Here is a 19,168-nt window from a genome sequence, read left to right on the forward strand (position 1 = left end):
CTTATTATTTGTATAGTAAACTTTAATTAGGTAGAAAATATGTAAGTTGCTTAGATCTTTCTTTGTTAAATATCTAAGTTGCTTAGATATTTTTTATATAATCTTTGATCTTCACTGTGTCAAAAACTAAAATTAGAATTTTTTACTATAATGTTTCTTTGTTCAGAAAATAGTTATTTCTTAAACCCTCAGGCATGTTTTCTGTTTATTTATATTTAATTAAAAACTTAAATAAGTTCGTTCAGCTATCCCTACAAATATCTCAAATGAATAATTTCTGCACTTTTTAAGGAAAAGGCACTGTAGGTATCTAAAAAATAAATAAAAAAAAATGTAAAGCAAAGAAATATAATGGAAATAAACTTTTTACTTCTCTCATTTTCTAAAATTAGTTTCCTTTTGACTTTCTACACTGATAATTTCAAGGATTTATTTTTTTTATACCTTACAACTAAATATTTAGTTTCGTAATTTTTTAAAAAATGTTTCTTTTATTTCTCGATGCATATTTGTGCATATTACTTTTAAACGACCATTTTTATTAATATTAATGCCTCTAGTAAAATGAAGAAAAATATATTAACTTGAATATAGGAAAATACCTAAATTATTTGAAGTGTTATTCAGTTAAAAAAATGAACATTTCTGCAAAAAATAAAATAAATTAAAAATTGATTAAGTGCAGAGAATGTAATTTAATTTTTCAAGAACCTTCAGTGTACACTATAAAAATTCCGGATCAAATTACAATACAAAGTACTGGCAGCTTGGATGCATCATGCGTTAAATATTTTTCCGTAAAATATTATACCTATTTCTCACAGTAATATTTATTTAATTAGAGTGATTCAGTAATGATTTCACGGTAATCATTCAGTAAAAATTACGGAATATAAGATTTTTTATTCCGTAACATGTTCCGGTAAAATGGATTTTACGGTGAAAAGTATCGTCATCCTGAGTGCCAGTATTTTTTCCGTAATTTTATCCGATTTTTTTTCTCAGTGTAGAGTTATTTCTTGCGTTTTGAATCACATTAATTTCTATAAAAATCAATTTTAATAATCTTGCATAAATTATTATAATCTTCTTTTTTTCGGAAACCTTTAGTATAGAATTATTTCATGTGTTTTTAATAAAATTGCTTTTTAGATAAATTAATTATAATAATGTTTGACTATGCACCATAATCTATATTTCTTTCTGAATACTTTACTATTTGATTTTAATTAAAAAAATCTTTTCCAAAACAATAAAATAAATGAATAAGCAAGGTCCCTTTTTTCCACGGCCAGAAACACAAGACCATTAAGCAGCACGCGTGGATGATTCGCGCGCGACCGTCAAGGTGACGCATTAAAATTAATGACAACATCGCCTCCCTTTCTCCCGGCTGATAAAGAAAACGAAACCAATATCACCACGAAAAAATTATTCTTCATCACTGGCAATATAAGAAATCAAAATAATAATAAAAAAAAATCTAATTACTAAGCTTTGGCTTCTGAGTTTAGAAAAAGGAATGGAAGCTATAGGTATCCAAGACAACCAAAAATGTTTCCTATGACATCGGCGATCAATTTTTTGTTTCGTTTGCTGCACGCTGGTTGGCCCATATCTATTCGTGCGACAACAGTTGTCGCTGGCACTTGAAGTAGTTGTAAGACTACTTATTTTCATCGTCTTTTCCTTTTCGTCAGCGTCTTCTAATAGGCTACAGGTGCTTGACCGTCCCCTTTCCCCACCTTCCCGTCTTTAAGATGGTTTCTTGCACGCTCTCTTTGTTTAAGGAAATGTCCGATTTTATAAACTGAGTTGTGTAAATTGAATATCTATTATTTGTTGGAAAACGATTCACTTTCTTTTCAGTTAGTGTTATGTTGATGCTCTTAATTTGCTATAGAAAACGCAACAAGTTACGACGATGACTGGTGTTATTAATTTACGAACCAATAAGCTTATTGTTATCTACACAAAATTAGCAAAGCAACTTTTAGAACCAAATGATTTAGCTTTTCTTTTGAACTTAAGTAGTTATATTAAGCAGAAAACTTTCTAGTGTTTATTAAGTGTTTCGGTGAAGATTACGTTACGTTGAAATACGTTGTGATACTTAACTTTCAATATCAATCATCGCAAATATTTCAAAAACTAGCATATTTATCACTATGCTTATCATACCTTCAATTGTATATCAACTTATCATATCAGCAATTGCAAATGTAAGCCATCGGATATAATTTTCCGGCTTTCAAACTTCTTTCATCGTACTCTGAATTTAGAGTTGTTTCAAAGCAAAACTCTAAGTTTTCCCCCCCTATTTATCTGATTATGCACAGTGCAAAGTTGTCTACGAGAAGATCCCGATGGCGAAGGTCGAGTGATTTTTCAAAGCATGAAGATATTGACAGAAGTGAATCATCGTTGTCCTCCCTTAGTCGACCGAGTACTCAGGAAAGCAAGCGCTCATCGTGTAGCAGATTGTCAACTGACAGCGGAGCTGGATCTTTGGATGACTTCAACAGTCGTCGTAGCTCAACACCTGATTTCTGGAGAGGTAGCGTAAGTAGAAGACACACGGCTCCAATTAAAAAATCCCCAGGTGAAGAACTTGAGATTCTGGAACGCCCTAATACAGTTCATGCTTGGGACAGTTGTTTGCCAAAATGCTCCTTATCCAGATATACCCCTTTGCCAGCAATTGGTGCTCAAAAGGAACTCTTACAAAAGAAAATACCAGAGGAAAGGCCTTTTCCAGTGCGTCGTCAGTGTTTTATGGGCCCATTAGACATTGATAATGAGGAAGAATCTTTAGAAAACGATATCAACGAAAACATTCCATCATACACTTCAGATGTAGATAATTCCACCCAGCCTCCATTGTTTTCACTGACTCTTGAGTCAGACAGCGACTCTGATTTCGAAGAGGATTCAGACAATCCACAACAATATATTTCAGAAGACGAAGATTTTGATTTGAAACCAAAAAAACCTCTCATACGATCTGCAACATTTACCATTGAAAAAGAAAGACCGGATGTTAGGGGACCCTATGTGACCGTTGCTGTCCGACTGCCGGATGGAACTCGTGTAGCCGAACGTTTTGATTGCAAGGATATGCTGGGAAGCGTAGGTAAATTTGCTTTGGACAAAATTGATGGATTGTGTCCTCAACGATACTCTCTTGTCACAACCGATGTGCCAAAGAGAATATTCAAGGATATGACAATAACTCTAAAAGATGCTGGGATAGCTGACAAGACACTGCTTTGTTTGCAATCGCTTGACGATAGTGATTCTGACTAATTTTGTGGTTAAAGGTAATATGCATACGTAGTACAATGTCCAAGGAACAATACTTCCTTAATGATGTGTTTTGTATTACAGAAACTTTTTTAGATTTAGTTTTTTTAAGAAAATAGTGAGTAAAATTAAATGAAGAATTAGAAAATAAATCTACATTATGAAAATTTGAACATTTCTTTTTTAACGAAAAACTTTAAAACAGATAACTCTTAACTCATACTTAAAATGGTTTATTTATAAAAGATTTTTCATTGTTTTTAGACTAATTTAAAAGAAACAAAATTGAATGAACTATATTTATTATCTTGCATTTCGTGATTTATTAATATAATTATTTCCTCCCAATTTAAACAGTTAATATTGAGTCGGGAACAAAATTTCGTTCGGATTAAAGATGTGCTTAAAATGTTTCCAGATCATGCAAATCACGTTGAATTAATATTCTAAATTTTTACTTAAAATGATTGAGTGGTATATCTGATAAAATAAAACATCAGACAACCAAATCAAGTCATCAGAAAAACATGCCTGATTTGAATGAGATAAAACTGAAATATTTTCGGAAAGAAATCAAAACAAAAAATTTTGCATAAACAAATCATCTATATATCATTATCTATTTTATTTAGTAGAGCATTTTTTAATAAAAAAAGTAATTATCTCGCAGTCTAAACAAAAAACTATAATAATAAATTTTTGACATTTTTATAAATTCTAATAAAAAAAAAATTTTTTAATTTTTGTTTTAAATTTTTAAATAAAAATTACATTATGTTTTAAACTTAGGTAGACTGCATATTAAAGTCTGTACAATTTAGAAAATTTTAATCTTGGGCAATAAGGAAAAGAAGCTGAAAACCCAATGAAATATCTTATGTTTAATACTTTTCAATATCATGCAATATGTTATGACATCAAACATATGATAATCTGAAGTGTTTTTCTAATTCTTCATAGAACTTTTTAAGAACTTTATGAATTTTTGATGAAAGTTATGTTAAATTTTTAAAGAATTTAGTTTTTCAAAGTACTGATGAAAGTTTAAATTGTTTTTACTCAAAGCTCAAAGTTTTGCAATTTAAATGCAAATGAAAACAGTTGAATTAGTTCTGGAAACTATTGATGGAAATAAGTTTTTAGAATTAATTAGCAACGTTAAATTAAAATACAGTAGTCATCTTATCTGTCTAATCTGATTTTATTTTTGTACTTTTGAAAAATATTTTTAAAACAATTCAAATCTTGAAACATGTACTAGAATGCGTAAAAAAGTTTTAAACGCTTATTAACTGGTTTCATGAATATTTAATCAGAGCTATAAATATTTTTCTGAAGTTAAAATTTATTAAACGTCAAAATAAATCTATTTATAAATTTTCATAAAAAGTTTGAAAATTTATTAATAAGTTAAGGTTCATAACATTGCTAAACAATAAAAAAAAATTGTAATTATGTAAACATTCTATTATTATCAGGTGTTAAAAATTCTATCTAAATATGCAAATATGCTTCCTATTAAAATAAAGAATTTGTAGGTTCTAATTTGTTTATTGTATTTCTAAAATATGTTGCTTGTAAATGTTATAGATACATGTTAAAGCGTAGAAAATTCTTGTACTATTAGATACTACCGATTTTGTATATAAACATATTTATTTTTGAAGATATATATGACCTAAAACTTCTTTGAAATATAACTGAAAATAACATATTTAATATCAAAAAATTGAAATGCAGAATGCATTTTTAAAGGCTTACTAATTTGTAAAAGTATTGCAAAACAGTTTTAATAAGATAAGAATAGTATTTTTTATATTCTATGTTAATTTTCATATGTGTAAAGCAAAATAAGATAGTACTGAAATTATTATCATTTTTACGTTATTTTCCGCTGTTTAATAGTTTTAATAAATTTATATACTCTATTCCTTCTGCTTTTTCTATCAATAAATTTTGTTACAAGTTTTTAAATTAGTTTCATAATATAGGAATTCGTTTAAAGGCTTTTCGAAGTTGAAACATTTCTTCTTATTATTAAATATTTGAATAAATGGTAAATTTGTAATTTAATAGATAATTAAAGAGTCAAAGAATAAGTAATTTTAATCCAGAGATTTGTACTTAAGTGTTTAAATTCAAATATAAAGTTAAAGCAGTTTTGTTTCGTAAATAGTAATTCAAACTAATGGTAGTTTCCAGTTTAACATACAAGACTTGTATGCTGTGCTGACTGTGCATTCTATGAATGTTATTGCTGTATAAACATTTGTCATACAATTATGTATGAATTTCACATAGTAAAATAAACATTGATGTCATCGCAAAGGGAAAAAAAACAATATAATGTTTTTCTTTTTTTCACAAATTGCAATTTTTAGTATTCCATAATTTTAAAACAGGTAGAAAATAACTAAAATTAATACAAGAAGATATTAAACAAATTGAAACAGGATAAATTAATTGCAGAAAACTATAAATTAATTAAAAAAGTGAAATATACAAAAAAAAATTGCATTAATGTTTTAAAACTTTCTTAGAGTCTTTAAAGTATGATGAATATTTAAATTATGTTTATTTATATATTTTTTCTAAAGTCATTATGACCATTTTGGACCTTTTTATGAAGTAAATGTACAAATAAAATGAAAAATAAATTTAACTTTAAGAGAAATTATGGTATTATTATAAATAGTTCTACTTCTTTTCAATCAGAACAACTTAACAATGTCAAAAGAACTTTTTGTGAGTTATTCACATAGCGAACTACATTTAAAAATGCTTACAGAAGTTTAAATAATGTTTGATTAAAGAAGTTAATATGCAACATGTCAAGATTAAATTCTGTTCAAATCTGATTTAAGATATTTAGAAAATTTATTGAATTCAACTTTTAAAACAATAATTTTAAATGTGAAATAAATTGTCGTATTTTTCTTCCTCTTTTTCATTGTTTCGAAAATCCTAATTTATTTCACTTATTCGTTTAAAAAATTAGATAATTACAAAAAAAAAATTCAGTAATCTGATAAATTATTTTGACAAGTACTTTTTGCAATCAATAAAAAGGATAATGCGACCGACTGCTTGAATCCGGCTTTAAAAATCTTGACACTTTTCTTCATCTTCTTTTTCGGGCTAATTTGGAGCCTCTATTTGATTTTATTTATGTATGCATTGTAAAAACATTTTGATGATACTCCATATAAAGTTTCATCAGTGTAAGCGCTTATTTTAACTAGTAAGTTCAACTGGATGGATCTGACCTTGGGATGTTTTACATTAAAAAAAAAAAAGCTTGAAACGGTAAAAAGCTTAAAAATTTTAAAAGGGGAAAAAAGTGCAAAAGAAATTAAGTAAACGTAAATCCTTATAGGTTCTTAGAAATCCTTCAGGTGAGTTCTTAGTATTACAAAAAATTAATAAATCCAGTTCTTTGGACCAATATTAGCTATAATAGTTGCAGATTAATTTTCAACAAATTATGCATCAAAGAAAAAAAATTATGCAATGAAATATTGAAAAGCAATAGAAAAAAAAGCATTGAAGAAATTGTTTTAAGTTTTGTCTTGTTACTAAATCTATATTTTATATCAAAAGAATTAAAAAATCATAAATGAAATGTTTAATGCTTCATACACTAATTTAATGCTTTTGTTTTATATAAATAAATATTTATTTAGTAATTTTTTTAATCATATTCCTGTTTTTGAAGAATAATGTAATAAATATTGAATTGAAAAGTGTGATAAAAATTCAAAATAATATGAAGAATATTTTACGAGCGTTTATATTTATTTTGGGAGATTAGCTCTTCATAAAGTTTATTATACACTGGCATAGTTATTAATGGAAACATTTTTTCACACTGGTTATTACAAATAATTTACGATTCAAACAAAGTTAATCTGACTGAATCTGAAGAATCCACTATTAGGTGGCCAATTATCTACACTGAAAAAAAAATGTGCTCAAAATTACCAAAATACGGTGAAATATACTGTTTTTAGACTCTATGGGAACACCAAAAAGCTCGGTAATTTTTACCGATGTGCTTTGGTAATAATTTTGGTAAAATTAACCAGAAAATATGGTTTTTATAATATGTGATAAAATTTGGTAATTTTAGTACGAATAGCATGGCATAAAAACCATTTATTCAGTTAAATTTATTTCTTAATTATGCAGTTTTTACTTAACGTGTAAAAAATAAAGCATTCCCGCAACAGCCCACGTGAACCATGAGGGGTCATGGAGGTGGTTAAGGCTCCACAATTTCATGACCAACGTCATGAAATATGACAACGTGGTCAACATTGTGCACAGGCCGCCTTTACTTGATAGACAAGCTGGTAATCATCGATCTGAAGCTGGGTGGGCTTCAAGCCGCCACTGGAGATGGAACCTCAGTTCTTCACAATGGCAGTTCAGTGCCTTACCCACTGAGCCATGGTGGCTCTACTAAATGTGTAGGAAAAGGAACTATGTTTATAAAAATCTGAATTTCCGGTAAACCGTTACCATATAAAAGAAAAAAAGTGCCAAATGAATGGTTTAAAAACCGTATATTTTGGTTTTATTAACCAAAATTATTGCTGTTTTTTTTTGTCGGAAATGTCATTACCATGCAGTACGGTAATTTTTCCAAACTTTTCTCTGAGTAGGAAAGTGCTATTTCTTTCTTTTCTTCATTAGAATAACACTTTAGTGTATTATTTAATTATGTTTCCATTATTCACGTAATCAAAATTCTTCTGATGAAAGTTTAATAGCTTTTTGAATTTTTTAATTTCAATCTCAGCTGTTATTTAAATTATATTTATTATGCTTTTATTAACGTTATATTTTAAATTTTTTATCGAAAAGATAATCTCTGATGGATCTTTTATTTTATTTATTGCATGGTTTTATTTACATTATATACCAGTTTTTCAGACATGAATCACATTTGTGAATTAAATTTATTATTTATTATGAATTAAATTCATTTTCTGAATATTATTGTGTTAAGTGTGGAGAAGAATACAATACCATAACTAAAAACAATCTCTGGGTGGGATATATAAGGTGCATGCTATGGCTCCTTGAAGCATATACAAACTTTGAAAACTTTTGCCAAAAATGCGATAAAGTGTTTTCGAACACGATGAATTAAAGCAGTGTATTAGATTTTGTTTGTTAACTTTTTTACTTATTTTCCAGGATTAAAATCATTTGTTACAGCTTATCGTAAGTTTTTCATAGCAAATTGCATGAAATGTTTTTTTATTCTCTCCATATTTTAACTTCACTTTTCTTTTTTTTTTTCTTTTACTGTAATGGATGGCCATCTCAACTCGACATTTAGAAGAGATGGTCAGTTGTTAGTTTAATTTTAAACAATTATTTCTCTTTTTTTCAATACTTCATTTATTTTTGCTCAAAATATGTTGAGTACATGTATGAGGATTTAAAATATGCCGGAGTATTTCTTGTATATTTATTCTTAATATTTTTATTTCGATTTAAAAACACTATGGCTATCTATCCCAGACTTACTCTATCTGGAAAAACGAATTGTTTTTAATGTATTATAATGGAACTTGCAACAAAAATCTGGGGGGAAATTAAATTATGAAATAATAAGTAAAACTTGTCAACTAAGGAACAATTTAAAGCTTTGTTAAGCATAAAATATTTCGTAACATTCTCAGTAATTAATATTACGTTTCAATATTTCTTTTAATTGTAAAAAATAGTCAAAAAATTTTTCATTACTGTAAAATTAGATTTCTTTTACTATTTCTTTAGATTTCTTCAAAATTAGATTTCTTAATTTTTCAAAATTTCTTTTATTTTAAAATTTGTTAGAAATTTTTTTCCTGTCATTCTCTGTAAATAATATTTCATTTCAAAATTTCTTTTCATGGTAATATTAGTTAGAAATCTTTTTGTTGTTATTTTAACATTAGATTTATTTTATCATTTTTATTAGATTTCTTTAAAATTACATTTCTTAATTTTGAAAATTTTCTTTCATTATTGTAAAATTATTAAGAAATATTAAGTTTCACTGGTTTTATTTTGCCATTATAATAAATTTAATAATATTTACTATAATTATGAATATTCTTTCATAACAAATAATTGTTATATTTTTAAAAACAATTATCAAATTCGAAACTAAAGAACCTTATTTCAAAAAGTTTTAAGACATAAACATACTTACCCTATATGAAAAAACAAATGTTGTAATGAAACATGCAACAAGAATTGGGTGGAAATCGATGTCTTAAATAATAGGTAAAACTTGTTTATTATAAGGAATAATTTAAAGCCATGATAAGCATAAAATAATTCCTGACATTCTCTCTAAGTACTATTTCATATCAAAATTTCTTTTAATTGTGAAATTAGTTAAAATTAGTTTTTTATTGTTGTAAAAATAGATTACTTTAACATTTTTATTAGATTTCCTGATTTCAAAATTTTGGAAGATTTCTATTATTACTGTAAAATTACTTAGAAAAATTGTGTTATTATTACAACAAAACGAAACCGAACGAAAACCATAAACGAGTCCAAAGATTTCGAATTAGATTTACTCATTTAGAGATGCCAATTAATTAGAATTTTTTTTGTCACTATGCAAAATTTAATACTTTTTACTACAATTATAACTACTCTTACAAAATAAATAATTGTTACGTTAAAAAAAACAGTTATCAAATTTTCAAGTTGGATATTAAAATATCTTATTTTCAGTAGTTTTAAGACATAAATAGGTCAGAGACTAGTCTTCTTTTAGGTCTTATCTAAGGCGATCCACTTCTGTTGATTTATGGGAAACAATTAAAGGTTTTTTTAACAGCTGTTTTTGATAACGATCCATTTTTTAATTTGTTGCACGCAACGAAATCACGCAAAATAAAGATGCTCTTAATATTACATACGAAAAGTATTTTCTTTTGAATTAATATTAGGTAAAAACTCTTTAATATTTAATTCAAGCATCCAGTTTCAGTATTAGAACAGCAATTCTAAAATTAGGAATGGGAAAAAATTAAGAAGTTTTTAGAAAACATATAGCGACGTTAAAGTTTTCATTTACGATTTTTTAAAAGAAAAAAAAACTTTTTATAAGAATAATTTCCGAATGATTCCAGTTGCCATTAGTTAAAAGAAAAATTAAATATTACGCAGAAGAGACAAACCTATATTTGACTTTAATAACTACATATGTCTAACTTTTTTGCATTTTGTTAAAAATTATATTAAAATGTTGGTTTTATAGAAGATATCTGCAATCATTTTAAGAATCAAAACTGTAGAAAAAAAGCTAACTTTCTTCATTTAAAATTTCTAAAGTTTTTAAGAAATTAAAAATATTTTTATCTGATCTATAAATTTATATGTTTGTATTAATATATGGAAATGAAAAGAAATATTGCTACTTATATTTCAGTAAAATTCAAGCCAATTTAAAGTAACTAAGTTTAAAATAAATAATAAATATTTAGTACTTAATTAATATAAATAAATAATTATTAAAATTTATTTTATTATATTGTAAGATACAATTTCAATCGCAACATTTGAACCTAGTAATTTTAGAATTTTTGTTAAAAATGCATCCCCATTAGGGTTCGCAAAGTTATTATTTAGCTAAAGAAAAAAAAAAGGAAAGGAAAGCGTCATCGAAATCTAATGAATCACTATTGAGTTAAGTGTGAAAAAGCACATCAAAATCTGTTTAATATGCTTTGATCCCAAAAGAAACAAATATCAGTTAAAAAGGGATTAATTATTTTTCCCACGGCAATCCAACTTGTGACTTGTCTCGTATTCCCAGATAGTAATTCATTACGTTTCTTGAAAATTGCTTGCTAAAATATTGATATTCTCTTCTCCAATGAGTACGTTTTCTTTTCAACTTCTCTTTGACAAGGACAATAAAAATACATACATTAAAGCTAATTATTATGAAACACTCTGTTTATGACACTTTATATTAATTTGAAGGAAATATCAAAAAAAGTGTTATCTGTTTTAAAAAAAATGCAAAGATTTAATTTAGATTTTTTTTACGAATATGCAGTGATTAAATAACGTGTCCAAATTCAATCATTTCTGTAACTAACTGCAACTGCATCTACTACAAACGAAAATCACATTAAATTTTTAATTTTCGAACTACTTCCATAAATTATAAGTTTTTAGTATTCAGTTTCACTTTCACAAATGTCCTGTTAATGCTCGTGACAATCAACGTAGCAGATCGTTTTTAGTATCTTTTAGAGCAGTTTTCAATACTTGATGAGGCTAAAGCTATGGCAGAAGGACACATATTTCAATTTTTCAATAATGATCCAGGGTCAAGAGTAGAGGATATAGGGGAATGGGTCATTAACACGCATCGAGGGGGAGGGCTGAAATCAACGGAGTGCTACGGATAACCGAGTTGTCCAGCGTGACCGCCAGCCGTCATGCTCTGTATTTTTTACTACTCATTCAGGAGATAATGCATTCTCTTTTACTCCTATCCATGACGTTAAAAAAAAACTTTTTCCAGAAAAGGAAAGTTAGAGACATTGTTTTACGAGTTTTTTTCTTATAACTTGATAGGAAAGGATAAAAAAAAGTGACCACTTTAAGTTTTAGTGAATTTTTATAATACTTACAGAGTTATTAAAACATTTAACAATATTAAATACAGTTGCCGAGCTTAAAGCAATATACACTGATATAAGAAATTAAGAGAATTTGCAGACTTGATCGGTTATCTGTAGAACTACTATACCGATTTTGATTAAATTTGATATGTACATAGATTGATTCAAAACAAAGCAAATAATCGTTCAACAATTGTAATACACATGATCATGCCTAACACTCGTTGGAATCGGAAGGTGAGAAACAGCGGTTTCAGAATAAGCAAAGCAAACATGGATTAATAAGGAGTATGGTCCCCTCTTACATATATACAGGCCTTGCAGCTTAATTTCATACTTGAAATAAGACAGTTTATCATATCCTGTGGCAATTGGTCTGAATTGTCCAGTGGCAATTTTATACCTTCCGATTCCAACGAGTGTTGCACACGATCATACGTGTGTATTACAATTGTTGAATGGTTATTTGTTTTGTATTGTATTAATGTATGTACATGTGAAATTTCATTAAAATCGGTCAGTAGTTCTATAGATAATCGACCAAGTCACAAATTCTCTTAATTTCCTGCCCCAGTGTAGCAACACGCACATTTTTTCCATCGGGGACATTCTTTTCAATGTTTTCTTAATACTGTTTCCAGTTATAAGTTTTATGATCTTCTTGCTTTTATTCTATTTAGCTGAACATTGCCCCTACTTTTTCACTCATTTGATTACCTGAATAGAAATCGTAGTGTTTTTCTCCAAAAATATATCCTATATAATTTGAAAATGTGACTTATAACAGTAAAAAGCATGGTAAAAACTACCGGAAAAAAGTTTTGGTAAAAACTATCAGAATATGGTAAAATTAACCTTTTTTCTGACTCTATGTAACACCAAAAAGCTCAGTAATTTTTATTGAAGTGCTTTGTTAATGATTTTGGGATGATTAACAATTAAATATGTTTTTATAATGTGCGAAAAAATTTGAATGATGTGGTAAAATTTAGTAATTTTATCATTTTATAATAGGGCATAAAACCTTTTACTTTTCAGTTTTGTATTTTTTACTAAATGAGAGATAATTAGAACTATAATTTTGAAAAACTAGAATTTCCGATAAATTGTTATCAGATGAATAGAAAAATGATTAAATGAATGGTTCAAATACCGTATATTTTGACTTTTATTGCCTGAATAATGAACAATTTTTGACCAGAAATCTCATTACCATACTCTACGGTAATTTTACCAGAATACCTTTTTCCGTTTACTTTACCATTGTACCATAGGGTGTATTTTATCGTTGAAAATTAAATTAGTAATGATCAAACAAATTAATTAATATAAAATGATCAAAAGGATTTAAGAATATGAAAACTTGGAAAGGAGAAACAAAAAAAAAAAAAAAAAAAAAAAAAAAAAAAAAGCTAAAGGAGCTAAGAGAAATGTTTATTCAAATCTTTCTTTCCTTAATTTTTAAAAATCTGTTTATTTTTGTCTACAAAATATTTTTTATAAATTTTAGATTTTCAAAAACTAAACTCAGAGCCTTTCAGAAGAGTTAACATGCTCAAGGGCTCCTGATTTTCGGTTGCATCATTGACCCTTATTACATTGTAAAAAGTTCTTTCTCAAATTACGGCAAACTCCATTTTTATCGGAACATATTAAGAAACGAAAATTCTAATTTATCGTAATTTTTACGGAAATAATTACCTTAAAATCATTGACTCACTCTAATTATATAAATACTTTTCTAAAAATTACGGTTTAATATTTGGGGGTAAACATGGATTTTGTAATTGATTCACAGTGAGTGCCGGTAATTTATTCTGTAATTTAATCCAGAATTTTTTGCAGTGTTTCCTTCTTCGGTTTTCTTGTCCTTGTTTTCGTGTCAAGCATTTTTTCAAGCAAGTTGAGTTTTATTAATCTGAGTACGGGTTTTTACTTTGTGTTTGACACAGTGTGGACGCCATAAGACTTAAGAACGTTCTTCGTTGAGATAATGTGTCTGATAATGCGACATTAACAACCAAACCATTCGTTATATATTATATGTAAAAAAATGATTAAATTAATTATTTTTTTTTTAAATCAACCTTTATGATTATTTTATGTATTTACATATAAAACACTGAAGGAAATTTAAATCTTGAAATTTCTGTGCTCCGTTCAATCTGTAAAAGCTAGTTTTTCCATAATTCGGTTAAAAATAACTAGTCTTTTCAAATAAAGGTGAACTTTTTCCAACTCTTAGGCAAAAGTCAAAAATTTTTGGGAATAAAGAAAGAACGTTTTCGAATGACGAAATAAGTCAGATAATGAGAGAATAACAACCAAATCAAACCAATCGTTGCATATAAGAAAAATAATTAAACTTGACTTTTAAAAAAATAAATTAATGTGATTATTTTAAATATTCTTATTATTTTCAAGTTCGGTTCAATCAATAAAAACTAGTTTTGCTGCTGTTGCATAAAACAAGTCTTTTTATAAAAAAGGTGAACTTTTTCAAATGTTTAGGCCTATAAAAATTTGGTGAACAAAGAAAAACGTTTTTTGAATGATGTAATAGGTCTGATATAAAGAATAATATTTAATGAAACATTTCTTTGAGAAAACATACTGTGGGTCATATGACCCATAACAAACGAAGTTAAGTTAATTCTTATTATTTTCAAGTTCGGTTCTATCAATAAAAACTAGTTTTGCTGTTGTTGCATAAAACAAGTCTTTTTATAAAAAAGGTGAACTTTTTCAAATGTTTAGGCCTATAAAAATTTTGTTTAGGCCTATAAAAATTTGGGGAGCAAAGAAAAACGTTTTTTGAATGATGTAATAGGTCTGATATAAAGAATAATATTTAATGGAACACTTCTTTATATCAGAACGAAGTTAATTTAATTCTAATTATTTTCAAGTTCGAATGACGTAATATGTCTGATAATGAGAGGTTAACTATCAAACAAATTTTAACCAAATCAAACCAGAACCAAACAGTAAAGCAGAATAATTAAACTTGACTTATGAAAGACAATTCTTGTGATTATTTTAAATATTCACACTTAAAATCACGAAACTAATTTAATTCTTATTATTTTTATGTTCTGTTCAATAAAATGAAATTTAAAAAAAAACGAGCTAATTTTGCTACTATTGCAAGAAACGAGTCTTTTTTAAGAAAGGTAAACTTTTTCGAACTTTTAGACAGATTAAAATTTGGGAACAAAGGAAGAATTTTTGAATGACGTAATACGTCTGATGTAAAGAATAATATTTAATGGAACACTTCTAAGAGAAAACGTACTGTGGGTCATTATGACCTACGAAAAACGAAATTAACTTAATTCTTCTAACTATTTTTAAGTTTGAATGACGTAATGTGTCTGATAGAGAGAGGTTACCAAATCAAACCAATCGTTACATAAAGCAAAATAATTAAACTACACTTATAAACAAATCTATTGTTACGATTATTTTACATATTTACACACATAAAACACCGAAATTAGTTTAATTCTTATTATTTTTAAGTTCGGTTCAATAAAAAAAAACTATTTTTGTTACTATTACATAAAAAGGATTTCTTTTTTGAACGGTGAATTTTTTAAACTTTTAGGCTAATAAAAACTTTGTGAACAAAGAAAGAACATTTTGGAATGACGTAATAGGTCTGATATAAAGAATAATATTTAATGGAACATTCTTTTGTGAAAACATACTGTTGGGTCGTTACTGTAACAGTATGATGAATAGTTAGCTTGCGGATCAAAAGAAAAGTATCTTCACTTTATTAAATTGAGTTCAGTACCGAGAAATTATTGATCTTTCTTCGCGACAGAAATACTGTGGAAGTAAGTATAGCTATTCAAGACATAAATCGATTTAGTTTTCCCCATTATGATAAATAGATTTAACCTTTCCTTACGAAACAACTTATTGACATTCAATCATAATTTTTTCTCTTCTCTTTCGTTCTATTAAACTACTTTTTATAGAATAATTTAAGGAAAAAAATAATATGTTAACTGAAGGGTACCATAGTATTTAATATTTTTTTTATATCTGAGTTTGTCTTACATTTACTGAGGGAAATACGACTTTTTAATCAAATACATAATAACAATATTTTTTGTATATGTATGAATGTCTATGATATTGTTGTTTTACATTCTATTTCTAAAATAAATTACCTAACCATACCTATAAAATAAGAAGACGCGAAAAAGATAATGTAAGTATAATAAGAAAAAATATGTTATCTATTGGTGATACAGTTAATAAAACTTAAGATTTTCACAATTGAAGGCTTTTTCTATCCATCTCAGATGAAAAAAAAATCAAAAATAGCATGAAAAATATTTCGAGGTATTTTTTTACTATTCCATTTTTTATTTATTTCTTACATAAATAAATAGTATAACAACAAATAAGAAAAATAAAAAGACGCGTAAAAATAAATGCAATTTTAATAAGATATAATATGTTACCTACTAATGATACAATTTATAGCATTTAAAGCTTACTCAGTATCGATGTAGTTTTAAATAGGTCTTATACCTATTAGGATTATACCTAAATTTATACATTTGACATTGTTTAAAATTGTACCAATTTACCAAAATACCAGTTGCCTATTACCAAAATCAATTGAACATCATCAGCGCCAATAATAATATGGCGATTATTCGCATATTTCTTAAACAAATTAGTGCCTTTTTTTGATTAATTTTGCTTTATAGTTTTTGTATACAGCTTATTTTTTATTTTTAGTATTTATTATCAAAATTAATTAAGGGTCAAAGGCGTCAATAATAGTTTGGAGATTTTTTACCCTTCCCTTAAACGGTACCATTTATTGATTAATATTGCTTTCAGAATAGCTTATTTTTAATTTCAAATAGTTATTATTACCAAAATAAATTAAGCATCAATAGCGTCAATAATCATATGGTGATTTAACGTTAACGTTTTCCTTAAACTATTTACTACCGTTTCTTTATTAATTTGTTTTCGAACATAGCTTATTTTTATTTCAATTTATATTTATACGAGTTATTTCTTTCTCGATATCTGATGAATATAAAATAGATATAGACGTTTGATATGATTTTGTAATATTAAATGATATTCCACTAATATTTTTTAAATCTGACCTTATTCCATATCCTATGTATTGCTATGATATTTTTCTGTTTTGTTACAAAGATGGAAGTATTTGAATGAAAATCAATTTCTCACGGATGTCTAAAAAAAACGTCTAAAAAAATTTATAGTTTTATTCTCGAAATTAAAGATTTATGTCTGATATTATTCAAATATCCTAAGATTGTTCTGTTTTCCTTGGAACTCGGCAGAATTTGATATATAAGTATTGTTTAGAAAAATCTTTTTGAAATTAGTGGAAATAGAATTCCAGCGTGTTGGATTTTATTTTATGAATTGCTTTCTTCAATTGCAGTGAAAAATTTCTTCAAATACAGTGTGCAAACGACCAAAAATTTAATTATTGGAAATTACTAGGAATTAGGATAGAGATAAGGAACAGGGGCATTCTTTCTCTTGTCAGTCATATCGTAATGTTATTAATAAACCAATTAATCCTAATGAAAGGAGATTTTCAAAACGTGAAATCTTCCCGTTCAATGGAGTAATGAACAACTATTGTTGCCATTATTATTACAAAAAAAATGACATTCATTGATTTATTTTTTGTCCCTATTTTTCATTATAATCACCAAGAAGACTAAACTTATTAAAAAGTTGAATTTATACTGCAATGGATGGGCTAAAGCTTACTAAAATTTATTAGTGCTGCCATCTATTTTGCACTAAAGAGACCAGAGGAAATGTCAGAATTTCAATTCAAATTAAAATAGAACAAAGCAATTGAATCGAATATACTAAAAGTTACAAAATTATTTAGAAATGAATTTGTACAAGTGAACAGTCGAAGTAAAAGTTTTTAAAGAAAAATTTCTTCATTTAAAGTGAAAGTTTGATGTATACTTCTTCTAATGTTAATGAAGTTACTTCTAATGTACAGAAACATTAGGCAGCTATCTATAATAGGTTTTGTTTTTCCTGCAAAAAGTCACAGAAGTATTTACTCATTAATGTTCTGTAATAACGGCAATATAATGCATTTGAACTGTATGTTATGCTTCCCAACCATTTGATATCGCTATTTAACATAAAAACGTAATGATCTATCACAGTTTTCAATTGTTGTCGGTGTATTTTTAATGATAGACTTAGTCTGACATTAATTTCCATTTTTTTTGACACGAGTATAATGGTAAAAGTCTTACAGATATTGTTTTCCAATAAAATATTTTCATATCCTTAATTTAAAGGTATTTACCCATAATATATTTTTCCCCATTCTATTCTGTCATTATTACGTTTTTAAATTTGATTGTTTTTCTAAATAAAGTGTTTAAAATTTAAAGAGTTGTTTCTTTATAAAAATGTAATTCTATGCTACCTCATTCTGTTAAATTTAAGATAAGCTTACTTTAATCGGTATCTAAGCTAATTAACCATTCTACAATTATTATTTTCTGTTTCAAAGTACATTAATAGACTATTTTAAAAATACTTTTATTTATTTATGTAATATTTTTTAAAAAAATACTTTTATTTATTTAAGTAATATTTAAAAAAAAATACTTTTATTTAAAAATATTGTATGTTTCCATCATCTTCCTTTAATTATGTCCTTTTCAACAAATGTGGAAAAATTCTAAATATTCACTTATAAATTATATGTACCGAATATGTACTACATTCAAAAAATAAAATCGATAAGTTAAAAGAATTTGTTTGAAAATAATTGAAAGAAATTGTACGAAAATCTACTTTCCATAGCTACGTGAGATCTTCAGACGTTAATTCAAAATAAAGTTTTAGTAAATGTAAAAATGAAACAGTTTACAATTCAGTTTTAAAAGTTGCAATGAACTTTAATTTTGAAGTAAATATTTCAGTTGCGAGCGTAAAAAGCGAATGAGCACTTTTCGCTTTAGTTGAAAGAAAAATAAATTCTCTTACAAAACTTACTAATTGGAATTTTGCTTAAAACTTTGTTCTCACATGCCTCGCCTGGAGGAGAAAAGAACTTATATTTGATGCGTATATTTCTCAATGATTATATCAGTTTTTTGACATCGACTGTGTCGACGCATTTTGATGGTGAGATACATACGCGCGAGTATATATATATA

General features: G+C 26.7%; 2 protein-coding genes across 2 annotated transcripts in view; both read left to right on the plus strand.

The window, feature by feature from the left end:
- The window catches only part of LOC107447207 (uncharacterized), a 40,559-nt gene that overhangs the window by 18,044 nt on the left and 3,347 nt on the right, over positions 1–19,168 (plus strand). The gene's annotated exons all lie outside the window — the stretch shown is intronic.
- LOC139426015 (UBX domain-containing protein 10-like) lies at positions 1,632–5,642 on the plus strand. Its single transcript, XM_071183323.1, has one exon. It carries the CDS (start codon positions 2,332–2,334, stop codon positions 3,304–3,306), a length of 975 nt encoding a protein of 324 aa, XP_071039424.1. The 5' UTR covers positions 1,632–2,331; the 3' UTR covers positions 3,307–5,642.

Source organism: Parasteatoda tepidariorum, chromosome 7 (genome assembly GCF_043381705.1).
Source record: "Parasteatoda tepidariorum isolate YZ-2023 chromosome 7, CAS_Ptep_4.0, whole genome shotgun sequence".
NCBI classification, from domain to species: Eukaryota; Metazoa; Arthropoda; class Arachnida; order Araneae; family Theridiidae; genus Parasteatoda; species Parasteatoda tepidariorum.